Below are 13,065 nucleotides of genomic sequence, written 5' to 3' on the forward strand. Positions count from 1 at the left end.
ATGATTCTTGGAAAATGCAGTCTAAAATATAGCAGGTAAAAATATTTCCAAAGAAATTATATAAATCTACTTTAAAAGCATTTCTTTCAAAAAAAAAAAAAAAGATTGACAGAATACAAATAATTTAATTAACACATTAAGCTTAGCATTCTGCAAAAATACAAAATGAATTGTTTCTAGCTTCCAAAAATTACACCTCTATCAACAAATTAGCCACAATTAGACAAGCATATTCCACTACCAAGTATTGGATCTGCAAAAATCCAAATGTTATAGACATATGCGAAGGAGGTAATCCAAGCAAGCTCAACATCATTCTTAAACAGGATTATCCCTGAATACTTGAAAAACCCACACAAATTATGCCAAAAAGAAAAGAAATCCAACACAAAAACAATAAATGGATATTCTGGCATCTTACCTTAAGAAAAAATATACTGGAAGTAGAAGCATTCTTATAAGAATTTATCTTTTGATACCTAGCCAGATTTTAATGCCATATTCAATTTGAAAATAAATATCTAGTCATTGTAAGTAAAATATAGTTAAGCTATGCAACTGTATTACACTCAGTACTTGTAAGATTAACCCTTAACTTTCACTTAACATGTTCCTAATTGCTACCACCAAATTCACAAAGTAAATATAATAACAGGTATAATCCTCCTGTTCACTTTCTGAATGTCTTAGAATACCCGCTGTTGCAGCAGGAAAGGTTTAATAGACATTTGTCAATTTTGGCTTTAAAAAAATAGTGTATATGCTAACTAATGCCTGAAAGATCCATCATTATTCAAACACAATCACCATTTCCTTTCCAATTAAATACAATGTCTAAATTTATGCTACATAATATGTTTTCAAACAAGTTCTCTTTTTATAATTACAGGAGAAGCCATGAGAACTATTTTACTAACAACTTCAAAATAATCAAAAGTTTAACAAAATATAAACATTAAAAATCAACATGACAGAAACTGCCATAATATTGTGGAAAATTAAAAGAATAATACAATGAATACTTCCACCTAGATTCAACATGTGTGAGCATTTTGCTATCTCCTACCTCCTGCCATACCTCCTCCTCTCCCCCTCTCCTATCATTCTGTCTGTCTATCCATCCATCCATCCATCCTCCCATCCATCCACCCTGTTTATTTCTGACAAAGCTCTAGAAATCAAATATATTAAGGCTTCTAAAGAAAAACAGATTATATATACTATATAGACTATAAATAGTCATATAGCCATATCAAGACTATAAATTTAGTTCAAATTTTGTCACAAATGGGTTCAGATAGATCAGGTTGTATCCCAAATGAGATTTATTTTAATGTTTTGGTTTTCAAAGTTTTGGATTTGAAAAATGTGAAAGGATGGTGGGCAGTAGTAGTATCCCTATCCTACAGAGGAGGAAAACATTAAATAATTTATTCAAAACTAAAACAAGTAGCAAAACCAGAAGTGAAAATAGGCAAACTACTCCAGAGTAGTTAAAAGCACTGCTCTAGGAAGCCTCCACTCCCAGAAGAAATCCTTGTGACCTTCTTTTTCTTTATCCAGAATCTGAACCCTTACATCTAATTCCATTGCTACCCTCCTAATCAGAGTCACTCGGTTTACTGTAACAGCCTACTAACCAGGCTACCTGATTCTTCTACCTACTTAACAGTAAAAGCCAATGTTCTTTAAAATAGCATACAAGAACCTATGGTTCTGTACCCTCATTTACTTAACATCTGTTATCACATCTGCTGCTCCCTCTCTCACTCCACTGCAGCCTCACTGGTCTCTATGCTGCCCTGGTCTCCATGCATGTTCCCAGTTAGGCCCTGGCACTGACTATTCCTCCTGCCTGGCACACACTTCCTCTGTATCTTAATGACTCCCCCTCACTCCTCCAATATCACCTTCCAGTGAGGCCTACACTATCACTCTTCTTAAAATTGCAACTGCCACCTCCAAAGCAACTGACACTCCGGATCCCCCTGTCCCTGCTCTACTCTTTCTTTCTCCTAAACACTTACCTACCTGCAAACATTCTAGACAATATCCTTATTTCTTATTTTCCTGTCTTTTGTACTTAGATTTATACATACACCAAAGTATCCCCAGTCCTTAGAAAATCATCTAGTCTATAAGTGCTCAAAAATAATTGTTTCTATTGAGATTTCTATGTCAACTTTAACCTAAGCTCCACATTTCTTATAGTTGTTAGCATTTCTCAGTATCTCTCAGAAAAGTTAGAATTTCAATAAATATACTTAAGTTACATTTTTAAATAGCAAAGTTTTATCCAATTATGCTTTTATTAAGATTCCTTTATATAACTATATTTTATAGACATGAACAGATGTTATGACATCACTCAGAGAAGACAATAAAGTAGGTAACAGTTTATATATATAGTATGATCCCTTCTATAAGCAAAACCAGAATGTATTTGTGTATATCAGGGTTTTGGGCATGATGACATTAGGTATTTAAAAAATATTTTTCCGTCTGTATATTTGCATTTTCTATTTTTTTAATTAATATGTATTATTTGTATGATTAAAAAATTATATACAGCCCTAGCTGGTTTGGCTCAGTGGATAGGGTGTTGGGTTGTGGACTGGAAGGTCCAGGGTTCGATTCCAGTCAAGGGCACATGCTCGGGTTGTGGACTCGATCCCCAGTAGGGGGCATGCAGGCGGCAGCCGATCAATGATACTCTCTCATCATTGATATTTCTATCTTTCTCTCCCTCTCCTGTCCTGAGATCAATAAAAATATTTTAAAAAATAAAAATAATAAAATAATATACATCCCTGGCTGGTGTTTTTAAGTGGTTAGAGTGCCGGCCCACACATCAAAGGGTCCTGGGTTTGATTCCTAGTCAAAGGCATGTACCTGGGTTGCAGGTTCCATCCCTGGCCCCAGTCAAGGTGTGTGTGGTGTGCAGGAGGCAGCCAATGGATGTGTTTGTCTTACAGTGATCTCTCTCTCTCTCTCTCTCTCTCTCTCTCTCTCTCTCTCTCTCTCTCTCTTTCTTCCTCTCCTACCCTTCCTCCCTCCCTTGCACTCTCTCTGAAAAGCAATGGGGAAAATATCTTCAGGTGAGGAATAACAACAACAAAAATTAGTCACATCACCTCTTGTATAAAGAGAAGTACTTCAATATTTGTAGGTAGTCTGTTAAATGATATGAATAGCACATATCTATTGCATTATATAATGTCTATTTTAATAGTGAATACAAATTTTCTTTCATAGAAAGGACAAGATTTAGAATTTAGCTGGCAAATGTATTGTGAGGAATAATTTTTTGAGGTATATGAGTACTGTATATCATTTTATTATTATTTTGTTAATTCTCACCAAAGGGTTTTTTTCCATTGATTGTTAGAGAGAGTGGAAGAAAGGGAGGGAAGGGGAGAGAAAGAAAGAGAAATATCTGTGTGAGAGAGACACATCAACTGGTTGTCTCCTGCACATGCCCTGACCATCCTGACCAGGGCAGGGAGCAAATCCACAACCAAGGTACTTGCCCTTGACTGGGAATCGAACCCACAAACCTTTGGTAGGAGGGGCCCACACTCTAACCACTTAACAACACTGGTCAGGGTCTAGTTCTTTTATTTATACAAAGGATAATATAGAATAAGTATGCTAAATACCACTACATTCATATATCTATGTAAAATCACATATTCAATCTAACTTTCAATGACAATGCTTTTAGTGGGCTTTTATATTTTTAGTATAAACTTATAAACATTTCTTTTTATCTTTAAATTCATTAATATATTGAATAAAATAAAGCTATAGATTTAGAAAAACTGTATTCATCATTAAAGGTGACTACTATTTCACTTAAGGGAAATCAACAAAAGAACTACTTTAATGCCAACTCTCTGATTTTAGAAAATAGTAGTCTCCCATTTTCACAAAAATTTGGAATCTTTGCTTTAACTTGTAAAATATATACATAATAGTGATAATTGTCATCTCAAAGGCAAACTTAATTATGAGCAATTATTTTCTTTCCAAATAAAAAACACGTTCATTTACTCTCTGTAAAAGGAAACCTAAATTGGTTTAGAAATACTTTCCCCTTATCTTAAATCTAGAAAGAAAATACTATGCTTTTAATGTTATATATATTTTTATTTAATGTCCTTTTAAATAAAATTTGATTTAGATTTTCCAAAGTTCAATTCCATTCAATATTTTATTGCAAAACCTTTATAAAAAAAATAAGGACATGAGTTGTATTTAAAATAAAAGTTTACATACCTTGGTTTCCGAAAAACTAAACTATATTGCTGGCAAGCCAGACCCACAGTGGGGGTATAAACAATAGGCATGAACTTCTCAATGTCAGACATAAGCACTCGATAAAAGAGCTTTTCGTTTCTGTCTTGAAGATCCATTAAGAGAAGATATCTGTGGAAAATAGACAAAATGAAGTCTATATTCCAAAAAAGCCATGAAATAGCTGCTTAGAAATCTTATTGAACATTTTTCAACAAAGTATGAAGGGCTTTTTAGGTCACACAGGAAACATCTGATCAAAAAACACTTTAGAAATATTCTTAAATACCTCAAAGAATGAAGAACCATAAATCTCAGTGAGTGTCATTCAAATCCTATATAATAAAAGGGTAATATGCAAATTGACCCTAATGGCGGAACCATGGGGAATGACTGGTCACTATGACATTCACTGACCACCAGGGGGCAGACACTCAACTCAGGAGCTGCCCCTTGGTGGTCAGTGAGCTCCCACAGTGGGAGCTCCACTTACCCACAAGCCTGGCTGATGGCTGCGAGCGCAGCGGTGGTGGCGGGAGCCTCTCCTGCCCCCTCAGCAGTGCTAAGGATGTCGACTGTGGCTTAGGCTCCCAGGCTCCCAATCCTCTAGGGAGTGGGCCTAAGTCGGCAAGTGGACACCTCCTGAGGGGTCTCGACTGCGAGAGAGCACAGGCTGGGCTGAGGGACCCCCCTAAGTGCACAAATTTTTGTGCACTGGGCCTCTAGTATTAAAATAATTGCTAAAATAGAAGTTTTACTTAATATTTTAAATGACTTTATCCCTATTTTAAAATGAAAGAATGATGAAAATACCAATATACATATAGTATTAATTTTAAGTAAATACAAAGACTTCATCCTTTAACTTTCAGTGCTGAATAACCAAGGGAAATAACAAATGAAAAATGAGTAAGGAATATAGCACCAACCCTAAAAATTACTAAGGTAGCAAGAAAGTTCAAGGGACTTTTCTTATTATTTGTATCAAATAGCTTTTTTCTTTCTAGAGACATTTTTGACCCAGACTTATCTTTCTAAGCATCAAACTTATCATGTTACTTGTAGCCTTCAATGGTTTGTAAAATAAAACTCAAATTGCTTGGTATAATTTAAAAGAATATCTTAGGATTGTACTTAATAATCTTACCAGCCTTTTTGGATTGGTTTCCATTCCCTGAAGTAGTTGAAAATGCATAGCATTTAGTGTCAGACATACAGGATTCTAATGCTGGGCAAATAGATAGGTTATGCTAACCCCAAAAAATTAAAATTTAGGAAGAAGATGATGACTTTTAGACATCCTAAAATTGATTTAGCAAATGTGTAAGTCCTCGTTGCTAAATCAATGATCAACCCTCAGACCTCCTTTTATTTATCAGAACATTTGACTCAAGTGGCACTCCCTATAAGTCAATAAACTCTCTTTACTTGACTTCTAGGGCATTATATTCTCTTCATTTTCTTTCTATCTCACTAGTTTCCTGTTTCTTTGCAATTTCTTTTTTGTTTCTTTTTGCTGTTTTCTCCTCTCTGCAAGGTCTCTAACACTTATCTCTAATACATTAGGCTTTACCTTCAACATATATCCAAAATCTAAATATCTTCATTGCTACCACCCTGGGTCTAAATCACCATCATCTTTTGATTGGATTATTGTAATAGTCTCCTAGACATTCTATTCTCAACATTGCAGCCATTCTCTTCTTGAAATTAGCTCAGATCATGTTGATTTCCTGTTCAAAACCTTGAGAGGCTTCCCTTTTCACTCAGATTAATAGCAGAAGTCCTTTATTGGCCTTCAAATACATAATCTATCCTCTATTACCTTGATAACTTCCTTTCCCAACTTACCATTCTTCCCCTCACTCGTTCTATTCCTGACACAGGTATCCCTACTGATCCTCGAACCAGAAAAAGAATATAAAGTGAAAACATAAGCTGAAGGAAGAACTTAAGTAACAAGTGAAAGTGACTGTGGAGAGGTTTAAGAAGAAGCAAAAATACACAACTGGACAAGCTGAGTCAGTCTCTTTCTCCGGCTGCCCGACATCACCCATGGGCTCATGAAAAAAGTGGCCATGGCAGGAATGGAGGTTATCACGGGCTCAGCAATATGGACTTCTGGTCACCAAGGCTGACCTGCCTTTAGACTCTCCTGAGTGCCCAATCTGCCATAGGCCAACACCGCATGCCTGATTGGGTGCCATTCCACGGGGTGATCAGCAAGCCACTCGGTGGCAGGCGATTACATTGGACTGCTTCCATCATGGAAGAGGCAGCGTTGTTGTTACTGGAATCGACACTTAACTCTGGATACAGATTTGTCTTCCCTACACACAATGCTTCAGCCAAAACTACCATCTGTGGACTTACAGAATGCCTTATCCACTATCATGATATTCCACAAGGCATTGCTTCTGATCAAGGGACTCACGTTAGAACAAATGAAGCATGGCACTGGGACCATATTCATGAAATTCACTGGTCTTACCATGTTTCCCCACCATCGTGAGGCAGCTGACTTGACGAATGGTGGAATGGCCTTCTGAAGCTCAGTTACAGCACCAGCTAGGTGGTAACACCTCGCAAAGCTGAGGCAAAGCTCTCTAGGAGGCTATGTATGATGTGAATCCGTGTCCAGTATGATGCTATTTCTCCCATAACCAGGATTCACAGTCCACAATCCCAGGGGTAAAAATGGAAGTGGCACCACTCACTATTATTGCCAGTGACCCACTAGCAAAATTTCTGCTTCTTGTCCCCATGACTTTATGCTCTGCTGACCAATAAGTCTTAGTTTCAAAAGGAGGAATGTTTCCACCAGGAGACAATTATTCCATTAGACTGGAAATTAAGATGGCCACTAGCCACTATGGACACCACATGCCTCTGAATCAATAAGCAAAGAAGGAAGTTACTGTGCTGGCTAGGGTGACTGATCCTGCCTACCAACGGGGATTTGGACTGCTACTCCATTATTAGTGTAGTATTCTCTTTAGCAAAAAGGAATTCTGCAAGCAGTCTGCCTTTAGACTGCAAGTCTTTTCTTGTTCTCCAGCTGCCAGTCTACCTGCAGACTTAGGACTTAACCAGGCTTCACAATCATGGGAGCCAATCCCTTGAAATAATATATATCTCCATCCAACAGGATGTGGTGTGTGTGTGTGTGTGTGTGTGTGTGTGTGTGTGTGTACACAACACATATATCCTGTTGCTTCTGTTTCTCTGAAGACCGCTAGAAAACCCTGACTAATACAAATAATTACTAGGTATTGGGTTAGCTACCTCTTCTAAACCTCGCAACAATATTTTGAAATAACTATTCTCTTCAATCCATAAATGAAAACCTGATGTTTAGTGCCTCAATAAGGGGAGAGTCCAAAGCAGAGGACAAGGCACACAGAGTGGTCCTGACAGTGGTTATGGTGGTTTGCTCGCGCCCCAGTGCTAGTGAAACACAGCCAGAATTTCAAACTAGGGCTATCTCATTACAGAGGTAGGGCACACGTTACCTTTATCTCTGTGCAAACTTGGAAACTGAATTCTAAACACAGTAAGTGACCTAAATTCGCAATAGCATTAGAACCAGGTTTAGAAGTTGAAAAAGTGCACCCAATATGCACTCATAGTCTGACTAAAAGCCACTTTAACCTGTTCTGCTCTGTCCAGGATGGCATTTCCTGATAACTCATCTTTATAGCAACAATTTTATCACAAGAGCAAAGTAATCTCTCTGAGGATAACAGTTTGGAAAGGAAACTTTTATTCAAATGTTCCTAAAAAGGGTAAATTTTTAAAAATATCATTGTATTTATAGGCAAATTCTCCTCAAAGTTGACTACTTTTTCCAAATCACTAAGTATTTTAACTTTCTCATCTAATAAAAAATAAAATAAACAATTGCCTAAGAGAAATATAAAATGTGTTACCTGTCAAAGTCAGAGTTCAGACGCTCACAATTTTTAATTACTCTAAGAACCTGGATATCCTGACTGATGAAGCAAGGTGGCAATAATCCATGAATATTCAATTGTTGTCTTTCTTCCAGGGTAAAAGCCAAGTCCTATGGAGAAAAGAAAGACAATAACTTAAGGAGAGAAAAAAAGAGAGAAAGCATATATTTACAAAAATAACATCCAACAAGTGTATGGAATTAAGAATCAGAATATCTGGCGATACTCTAAACATAGCCATTTGGCTGTGAGTAGACCATGTAAGCTCTCAATACCTCAGTTACTATAACATTTTCAGATCTGTGTCACTCACATATTGTTAAGATGAAATTAGGTAAAAGGAGAAAATGAGTTGAAAACATGCAAATGACAGATATAAATATCATTATTAATATCATCATTAAATATAAAAATGAATAGGAGTTATTATAAGAGACTTTTAAATTATGAACATGAGTAGGTCATCTTTAAATAGGTCAGGTAATGCCTTATATAAGATTGAGGCACCTGTTTCAACACTCCTTTCCTAAGTATTCTTATACTATTCTTATACACTCCTAACCACACAAAACTTCTCGCCATTTCCTGAACACACCTGAAAATGTTTTATTCTTCCATGACACTATGGACAAGAATATCTTTCTTCCCTGCTTCTCTGCCCTTCAAGCCTTACCTTAAATGCTCTATTTTCTCTAAAGCCTTCCCAGAATCACCCAGTATGTCCATTAGAATCCTACTATTACACTTACTAGAGGCCCGAAAATTCATGCAAGAGTAGGCCTTCCTTCCCCTGGCTGCCGGCACTGGCTTCCCTCCAGCACCCGGGACCCAGGCTGGCTTCCCTTGGGTCGCCCGCAGGCACCTGGGACCTGGGTTGGCTTTCCTCTGCCCCCGGCTTCATCAGGAAGGACGTCCAGAATGACTTCCAGAAGGATGTCTTGTCTAATTAGCATATTACCCTTTTATTATTATAGATGCTATGTTACCTATTTACATGAACACTGATTGCATAAAACAATAGTAAGGAAACTATGAGGCCTTACCACCAGGAATGCTCAGGGCCTACTCAAGAAAGCAAATAATCCTTTCCACTAATATTTACAGGGTAAAATAAGATTGATGTTAGAGTAATAAATTTGACAGTAAAATAATAGTCAAGTTTTCAGGCTAATTTAAATTGGCTAATTGAAACAAGCGAATATTCTAGAAAAATTAATTGTACTGGACAAAAAGCAGTTCCTAAAGTGTTAACTAAATTTTTATTGGTAGTTCATCTCATGATAAAATTGCGTAACATGTAATGAACTTAAAGCAGTAATATTATAGTGCAAAAAATTAAAATTTAAAAGCTATCAAGACTACATTATAAAATTTTCAAAAGCCTCCTAATATTTAAATCAAAAAAGGGGGGAATAGTAGAAGAATATCATGTAAGGAAAAATATCCTGTAAGTAAATTACATCTAGAAAATTTGTACTTTAGAAAATTAATTGTAAGGCTAAAAGCAAGACACCCATGAAAAACACACATGGTGTCAAAACAAGCCAGAGGAAAATCACTTGGGAAAAAAATGAAAAAGGATCCCAAGTCAATTTTATAGAAAATATCCCTTTATTAACTTTTGGTCAAGAATATGTTTGTATATTTTCAGAAAACAACTCTGAGACCATGTGGATTCTGGCAACAGAGAGGAATCGACAGGACTACCCCAGCCATGAAGACGAAAGAGAAGCAGTCCAGAAGATGCTTACGTCGCCATGCCATACTAGCAGTTAGCAGCTGTGCATCACTGCAGGTTGCCCAGGACCAAACCAGAGAGGGTCGGACCTACATTACCACCATTTGTCCACCATCCAGAACTGAAATATCATTGTTGACATGTACACATAAGGAACTGTTTAACATTGAAATTGAGTCTCAAAAGAACTGTTGGCCCAGAAAGAAACTCACTACAGACTGATTCATTTGCCTTTCAGCATAACCATTATTGCTTGTCTCATTTTCGGTTCTTATAAGTGTATTTCTAGTAGCACATGATCTCACTCATCTAGGGGAAATGATAAACAACATAGACTGATGAACAAGAACAGACCCAGAAACAAGGAGGCATGGATCAGACTGTCGGGCCTCAGAGGGAGGGTAGGGGAGCGTGGGGATAAAGGGGAGAGATCAACCAAAGGACTTGTGTGCATGCATATGAGCCTAACCAGTGGTCAAGGACAACAGGGGGGTGAGGACATGCGTGGGGAGGGGTGTGGGATGGGAATGGGGGGATGAGGACAAATATGTGATTCCTTAATCAATAAAGAAATGTAAACAAAACAAACAAAGAAGAAATATTAACTTGAAATATTAACCTAGCCCATGTTCTGGCATACAGGACACTCTCAATAAACAATAGTTATTATCATTAAAAAAAAAGGAGAAAAGAAACTATGAGGCTTGAAAACAAGCAAACAAAATAGAACTGATGGGTTGATGCAAAGACCCAGAATGGACCTAAGAGATTTGTTGGGAAGGGGTAGTAATACAAGGAGTAGTAACAGCAAGAGAAACCCCAGTAGTTATTAATCTACGGGAATGAGCAATCCCCCCTGGAGAAAGGTCTTCCCCTGGAGATAGGTCTCCTGGGGATTTCCAAGAGGCCTCTCTGGTTAGACTGTGGCTGCTATACCTATGGGTCTGGCAAAAGTGCACCAACATGGTGATGGTCAGATTTGCTCACTGTGACCACTGCTGATGTTTCTTAGACAACCTGGATGAGTAGGAATGTAATCACTAACTTTGTGTTGGACAATTCTACAGCCACCCTGCTTTGCCCCTGAAAGTTTCTTATGATAGTAAAAGAGTGAATCCCAAGTCTTTGGGAAGTTTATTACTCTGGGAAAAGGACAGACAATTTGGTTCATCCCTGAGGTTGACAGACCCTGAGCATTGAGAAATGAACATGTCCAACCTTAGGAAGTAGGTGAAGGAGGTCAATGGATGAACAACTCTCTATATCTTCTATTTTTTAAAATATGGATAAGCCCATTAATTCATGTCACTTTTATAGAAAGCCTTATGTTCAGACTCCTGGGGGCAAACTGAAGAAAGGCAAATAGATTTGTCCACTGAATGACCCCTGACCCCTGGTGGAGCTCTCGAAGTTGCCTGCAAGAGCTAGCTGGGACAAATAGCTCCTTTTGACTTCTCAAAAGGTCTCCAGGTGCGATTCTCATGACTGCAAAACCCCCATTGTTACATGCTCAGCAGGGGGTCCTCTGGAGCCCCACAATGTGTGGACAGCAGCAGAACGGTTCCTTTCTGAGAGGATAATCCAGTTTGTCCATCTGTGCCTGCCCCGTCACCCTCTCTTGGTTACCTGGAGAAGAGCAGACCAGTGCAGCCTGTCAGTTCCTGGCCTAGGAGTTTCAGCAGAAACCAGGACTCCACTGCGGTGTTGCTGGAACCTTTTCCATGCCATTTGCTTTTCTACTTGTCACGTGTGGACCCATGCCAGAATGCAAATGCCATGATGTCAGAGAACTTGTCTGTTTTTTTCACTCTTTTATCTTTATTGCTTAGAACATAATTAGATTTCAGTAATTTACTGCATAAACAGTAAAGTTTTAAATGTTTAATTTTAGAGACTTACATTAAAATTTTAAGAACACTAAAATTGCTGCTCAGAAAACTGATTAGCAAATTGATTCTGGTACAATTACATTTAAAATGTAAAGCAACTGGAAAGTGATATTTGCATAAAAAGTAACTATAAAATAGAAAGCATATTTCACTTGCTAAAGATATAACTGGGAAGACTGATCATTTAAAGCAAAATGCCATGAAATCACTCTTTGAAATGACACAGAATTATGTGCAGTAATATATTTGAAAAAAAAAAACTCAAAATTTTCTCAAGCTTGAAATGAAAAGTTTGGAAATTAAAAATGGGGGGAAAAGCTAGGCTAAAGTTAGTCTCAAAAATACATGAATATCTATAAAGAAACAGTAAACTTCTGAATGTTATGCCTTGAAAATCTGCCTGAAAATATAATAATCAAAATATCAATAACCTGAGAATAAGGCTTGTTATCATTCACTTAAAAATGGCATTTAACTATTATTTGTTGATGTAGTTAGCCACTCTTTTTACAAAAATTTTACAGTGAAAATATATGAAACTAATTTCTAACACTAACAGGTCTCCCATATCATGTGCCATGTAAATGATAATGTCACCTGGATATCTAATAATAGACAAACATGTAAATTGACCATACCTCCACTATGCCCACAGCCAATCAGGCGTGAGTATGCAAATTAACCAAAGATGGTGGGTTAATTTGCATATGCAGGCTTGGAGCGGTGGGCAGGGCGGGACATCTACTATGAGGGGGAGAGGGGGGCAGAGGGAGCTACAGGAGCGGTGCTCTGGCCGGGAGCGAGGACTTGCCGGCTTCCGGGCGGCCAGGGAGCAGGGACTTGTAGGCTCCCGGGTGGCTGGGAGCAAAGCCAGGGGAAGGAAGGCATATTCTTGCATGAATCTTCATGCAATGGGCCTCTAGTCTTTTAATATCCTTTTATGTTTAGTAACTACAAACTCCCATACACTGTTTGCAAAATTTCCCAAGACAGAGTAAAGTGCCAATTCAATTCTATAAAAACAACAACAAAAACCCACCCAGAACTTAGAAATCTGGGGAACTAGGCCAAGTTAAATTCCTGTAATTGAATTCATATTCTATTACTACCCTCTGATTTTTAAAAAATAAATGAATATGTAAAACTAATCTTAAAGTCCCTGAAAATATAAAAATATATATGGTATGAT

The 13,065-nt window shown here is 37.6% G+C and overlaps 1 protein-coding gene across 2 annotated transcripts in view; it reads right to left on the bottom strand.

The window, feature by feature from the left end:
- Positions 1-13,065, bottom strand: part of ME1 (malic enzyme 1) — a 165,730-nt gene that overhangs the window by 133,764 nt on the left and 18,901 nt on the right. For both annotated transcript variants that reach the window (XM_008144029.3, XM_054721755.1), the window contains 2 exons: positions 8,226-8,359; positions 4,279-4,428 (listed from right to left, as the gene is read on the bottom strand). In XM_008144029.3, coding sequence (XP_008142251.2) covers positions 4,279-4,428; positions 8,226-8,359 — 284 coding nt within the window. The remainder of the gene's footprint in view (positions 1-4,278; positions 4,429-8,225; positions 8,360-13,065) is intronic.

Source organism: Eptesicus fuscus, chromosome 10 (genome assembly GCF_027574615.1).
Source record: "Eptesicus fuscus isolate TK198812 chromosome 10, DD_ASM_mEF_20220401, whole genome shotgun sequence".
Taxonomy (NCBI): Eukaryota; Metazoa; Chordata; class Mammalia; order Chiroptera; family Vespertilionidae; genus Eptesicus; species Eptesicus fuscus.